This window comes from Hakea prostrata, chromosome 8 (genome assembly GCF_041222555.1).
Source record: "Hakea prostrata isolate BN-2017 chromosome 8, UWA_Hpros_2, whole genome shotgun sequence".
NCBI classification, from domain to species: domain Eukaryota; kingdom Viridiplantae; phylum Streptophyta; class Magnoliopsida; order Proteales; family Proteaceae; genus Hakea; species Hakea prostrata.
This window is the reverse complement of record NC_142607.1, coordinates 25,805,511-25,811,437: the sequence shown is the minus strand read 5'-3', so window position 1 is coordinate 25,811,437 and position 5,927 is coordinate 25,805,511. Positions and strand designations below refer to the sequence as shown.

Genomic DNA, 5,927 nt, shown 5'->3' with positions numbered 1-5,927 from the left:
TCAATAACTCAAGAGTGCATACCTTATAATGATAACCAAACCTCTTTATATAGTTCCTGGCATGGAGTTCTATTAAGAATAGACTTCTCTTTTGTAGATTGAATTCAACTGAGACAGCCTTAGTAGAGTTCGAGCCAAACTCTTCTTCTTTTTAGTGTACAAGTTGCAGAGTCTGGATCTAATATGGTCGAACCTAACGCTTGACCAAACCCAAACCAACCATAAGATTTTGGTTCGGCAGTTGACCATAACAGCGTCAATATGTGCCATAAACTGAACCCCCACCACCCAAAAAAAAAAAACAAAAAAAAACACACTATCAGGTATCATTATATAATGGAAGGATTAGTTTAAGTGACCTATATCGTATGAGAGAAAAACAAGATATGCTAAAGATACATCTGGAAATGATCAAAAACCAAATGGAGATGCTAGGACATATCTTCATCAGTTCAGATTCTACGTCTATTAAAGTTAAATAACAACATATCGTTAAATATGGTACACATTTTTCCCCTAAGAGTTATCTGACATCCCATCAGCCTTAGATATTCAGATCAGTGTTGGGTTGGTAAACTTTATGTGATCATGGTAAACAATGGGTTCCACCGTAAACCTTATAAAAAAGCAACTGAAGTGAACAGGACACGCACAAAGACACCACATTTTTTCCAAGATAAAATGGAATTTGAACCAAATATATATGCTGTTTTATCCTGTGGTTGAAATGCTGAAATAAATGCCTCTACTGTTCGAATACATTTGCAAAAGACTGGAAGTAGATCAGACACTCAAGATCGTAGGTCAAACCACACCAAAATATAAATATATACACACTTCAGTTGGCATATTTGAGTAATTTTTGTAATACATTTTCAAGGCTTTTATGTTTTCTTCTCTCCCCTTTCCTCCAAAGGAACTTCATCTTTTCTATCCACAAAAGAAGGAATTATTTAGAAGGCCATTTTCATGGGTGATTTTCATACTACATCTACAGATCAATGGTTAAGTGCAAGGAATGCATTTCGGAACTAGAAACAGAACGAAGTAAAACTTTTTCAACAAAAAAAAAATGCTTTCATAATTTCTAATTTTACAAAAATAGAGATTTACAGCACTTCTGAGTAAATATACAGCAAGGAAAAATCCAGAACCTTTACAGACGCCGGTCTCTGAAGGATCTGAGTTTTGATGGTGGCACGGCTGGCACCTCTAATTGTGCAAACAGTCTATGCTATCTGGGCCCTGACAGGCGTACAGCTGATAGATAGGCATCACTGTTGCAATCTGACGGTCCTGATGAAGTACCCTCATCACTGATTGACTTAAAAAGACTAGAGTAAAGGCGATACCCCATCTGAGAGGAGGTTGGTGGTTGAAGAACAGGAGAGAGACCTTCAAGCATTTGGACAACTTTAGTCATAGATGGTCGCAAGTACATGTCTTCCTGTATGCACCACAAAGCAACCTTAATTGCTGGTATCACCCTTTCATCATCTTTGTGCTTGATCAGCTTAGGATCAAGGATTTCTTTGGTACTCCCTTCTTCCATCATCTTGAATGCATAAGAGGGGAAATGAGCTTTCTCTGAAGTCTCTGCTGGATCAAAGTTCTTCCTTCCGCCAATTATCTCAAGCAACACCATTCCAAAGCTGTATACATCACTCTTCTCTGATATAGCATAGTTTGTAATCCACTCTGGTGCTAGATACCCCCTGGTACCTCTTAAGGTGGTGAACACGTGGCTCTGTTCCCTTGTCATCAGCTTGGCCAAACCAAAATCTGAGACCTTTGCTAAATAATTATCATCAAGAAGCACATTTTCGGGCTTGATATCACAATGGATAATCTTCACATCACAATCCTCGTGGAGATAGGCTAGTCCTTTTGCCATGCCCAGAGCAATGTTGAACCTTGTTTCCCAGTCCAATATATGATTTTCTCTACCCTTTGAGAAGATCCATTTGTCTAGAGAGCCTTTTGCCATGTATTCATATACAAGAAGCCGGTGAGTTCCCTCAGCACAAAAGCCTTTGAGCCTGACCAAATGGATATGATGTATGCTGCCAATTATACTTACTTCAGCTCGGAATTCTTTCTTACCCTGACCAATGCCCTCCAATTTCTTCACAGCTAATCGAGTTCCATCAGGAAGCACTCCTTGATAGACTGAACCAAACCCACCCTGACCAAGTTTTACCAAGAAGTCATTAGTCGCAGCTTGAAGATCATTGTAACTAAACCGAATTGGCGCACCAGATAAATTCTCCAAAAACATGTCTTCTTCAGTTGAATCTTTGGGGGTGTCTGGTACACTAGTCTTCTTTTTCTGGTACTGGCATCCCAAGTAAAGTATACCACAAATAGCTACCAGCGTCGCAACAGAAATGGCTATAATAACGGGAATGTATTTTTTGCTGCTGTTTCTTCCATGCCCTCCTGACTTTTTCCTTTGGTTTCCATTTTGTGAAACCTTAATGTATGAACTATACCCTGTGGAACCCTGGCCAGATTGCTGTAGGCTTCCTATCTGATCAAATAAGAAGCATTTCCCTGCACTGCTATCAAAGAACAAGGCAAGGCAAGAACAGTTACTAAGGCACGCATTTTTGCAGCTGCTTAGATCAGACTTGGAGAATGGTGGGATGTACCCAAGCGCAAAATAGTCAAGATCATCCCCAGCCTTTACAAGTTCCAGTGAACCATTTGAATTTGAACTACAAGGAGAATGAATCTCAGGTGCACAATTAGGTTGGGAGTTAAGTACAACAGGGCACTGGCATCGGTTGCTGGAACAAACATAATATGGACCACAGGGCTCAGGCGTACTGCAAGAATCTTGAGGTATCATCATAAGTTCTGCAACAGTAGATCCATCATTCTCAAGATTGTAGAATGAGATCGATCCCTGTGAGTTTAACACTGCAGCCCATGTGTTGTTTGGATTACTATCAGCGGAGAAAATAAACTGCCAGAGAAGAGCTTGACTTTTATCATAGAAATTCCATGAATTGGAACTCAGAGTTACAGAAGCTACCTTTCCACCCACCTTGTTAATGGTTTTACGAGTATCCTTTGAAATGGACCAATAAGGTTGCGGACTTGGAAAGCCAGCATTAAGAATCAGATCTCCAGAACTGATTTCAAGATAGCAACTCAAATTGTTAGAGCTCGGGTCGCTTATAAGCTTCATTCCCTCAATAAAGTCCTGACCAGACAAAAGGGTATCCGTGGGACGGCTGAAACTCTGCCAAAGTGGTTTACCATCTTTCCCTAGCAAGACCAAATTTCCCGAGTCTTTCAGTTCCATGGCAGTAACTCCTTTTCCTCCGGTATCTGTAGACCAAACTACACTCCCTCCGCTTTCCAAATAAGCATTCCCATTCTCCGCAAATATAAAATTATCTGAATTCTGAATTGGGGATCCTCTGTTAGCAGTCCAGACTACCCTTGAACTAGCGATGTGCTGAACAACTAACAGAAACATACTGACGTTTTGTGTAGTGAAGAAGCCGAAACAAAATTCCGAGTTGTTAGACAACAGAAACGCTCCTTTGTTATCTATAAAAGTCATCTCAGACCCTCGAAATCCAGGAGAAATCTGGCCAATACTCTGAATGCTAGCCATGGAGGTTCCAGAAAACACATAAACAAGCCAAAAAAAAGGCAAACCGTAACTCAACAGAAACCCACTTCCCATGGCTGGTTGGAGACCCCGAATATAGCGATTCTCGCTCAAAACATTAATTAACCAGACAGGTTCTATACTGTATCGAGAAGTAGTTGATTCGTCTTCCACCTCTATTTGAACATTGTTGGAAAACTTAACTCCTCTTCCACCTTTGCTTAGAGACTTTGGAAAATCATACTAGAATCTCCTAATTAGACCATAAATGAGGAAGTGGGCAGGAAGCAAGTGTGAGAAATGGTACAGAACCCACGAAAACCAGCGGATTCAGAGGCAATGGAGATAATCAAAACCAGCAACCGAGACGAATAGAAACGTGACTCACCTCATTTCTATCTTCTAACCATTGAATTGTAACAAGTATATTTGCAGAGGTATATTCTGGATTTAAGCTAATTTTAAAGCAGAAGTAGAGAATTAAAGGATTCTGCTCAAACTTAATAGGTGGAGAAAGAGATCCACAAGTGGACTTTAAAGCTGCTTCACGATTGAATGCAAATTAGGGGTTGACTTTGAAGCTACTTCACCCGTGAATCCAGAGAAGAATCCATGTCAATCTACGATCGTTTTTCTCACGGAGCGGCAGAAAAGCTTGCTCGATCGTTTGCGGAAGTCAGATGAGTAGGAGCAAAAAATAATACCCATTGCCTGCTATTGCCTGCTGTCAAACCGAATTTATTGCTGTTAGGTAAGACCATAAGAGAGAGTTTGAATATAAATTTTTTTGTTTTTTTTTTTGTTTTTTTTCAATTTTCCTTTTACATCGGTTATCCTTGTTTCTCCTCTTTTTCAGTTTTTCTTTTCCGTGGATCCATGTTGCATTAAATTCGGGTCCCATACATATCTTGAGATTTTTTTTAATTTATTCATTTATTTATTATTATTATTTTATTTTATTTTGGATTGAAGAGGATTTTTGGTATTGCAAAGCGCATCCAGCTAGTTTCCGGGTTACATTCTTGGGGTAATATTTATATATAATTTAAAGAGCAAACCCTAGCTTGCCTTCTCTTTCCTAGCTTCACCTTCTCAATCAGAAAAAAATATTAGAATTATTGTATGTTCCAACCGATCTTTTCCAACCTATCCCTGAACATGTTTATGGCAATTATGTAAGATTATGCACTTGTTAGTCATTCAAAAGCCTAGATTATGGAGAATGTATAACTTTATTTCTTTGCAATTCACTAGGTGCACATCATAGTTCAAATCAAGATTTGGGGCGAGATCTTGTGTCACTCATTATTGTCGAGGTTCCAAAAATCCCCCCACCAAGTCATGCCACTATGGTGACTAAAACCTGAGCAGGGATTTGGGCGAGATCTTGGGTGACCTCACTACCATCGAGTTTCTAAAAATCTTCCCCCTCCCTCCAAATCACACTACTAGAGAGACTTGAACCCATGACACCTATTTTCATACCACTTGTAAATGTAGCGTAAGAGTAAAAGTAACCTATTCAACCCCCACCCCACACCCCTTATAGGTAAAGATTTAAACTCACTTTTTCCTTCTAACTCTACTGGCATGGTAGCTGTCAAGATAAATGTAATCAAATTCTTCGCCAATTATACATATATAGGTTACTCAAATTTGTACCCTACCCCTGATGTGACTAAGCATACCAAATGATGATCATATAATAAGGGCTACCCAAGCCCAATTTAGTTAAAATACACAAACACACTTTGATCATAACATTTGAATGATGAATATGAATTTATTAATAGAAAGACATAAAATGTGTAATTAAACAAGTTGAATTGGATGGACATGTACATGCATTAGACAGACATTTCTAGGTATCTATGATACCACTTCATTTCACACTTGCCTACCATCAAATACCTAAAAATAGGAGGGGCCCCTTTCATTACTTTGGTTGAATTGTATTGTATCAATATTTGTTTTATCTTGGATCAACAATTCAACTGATTAAACTAACCGTCGAGCTAGAAGCTTGACCCCCTATCCTCGAGAAAAGATGGTGCAAAGTTGGAATAAGCTGATGACGTTAGAAACAAGCCCAAACTCAGGAGCACCAATTTTGTTATGGAAAGGAAATAGAGGCGAGCATCATGCCCCGCGAGATCAAAGTTCTTGTGATCAAACAAGGGAGATAGCGAACCCACCAATGCATACTACTCCAATTGGAAAATTCAATATATGACATGACATGTCCACAATGGAAAATACGAGTCAGTTAAGAGAACTGGATATTAAGTCAAGACTTACTTCT

At 39.1% G+C, this 5,927-nt stretch overlaps 1 protein-coding gene across 1 annotated transcript; it reads right to left on the bottom strand.

Moving 5' to 3' along the window:
- Window positions 1-712: 712 nt before the first annotated feature.
- Window positions 713-4,344, bottom strand: LOC149007464 (G-type lectin S-receptor-like serine/threonine-protein kinase SD2-5). Its single transcript, XM_089167400.1, has one exon. It carries the CDS (start codon window positions 3,698-3,700, stop codon window positions 1,235-1,237), a length of 2,466 nt encoding a protein of 821 aa, XP_089023526.1. The 5' UTR covers window positions 3,701-4,344; the 3' UTR covers window positions 713-1,234.
- Window positions 4,345-5,927: the final 1,583 nt, after the last annotated feature.

Excerpts from the sequence above, each read along its gene's own strand:
- LOC149007464 (XM_089167400.1), bottom strand. The coding sequence starts at position 3,700 with ATGGGAAGTGGGTTTCTGTTGAGTTACGGTTTGCCTTTTTTTTGGCTT.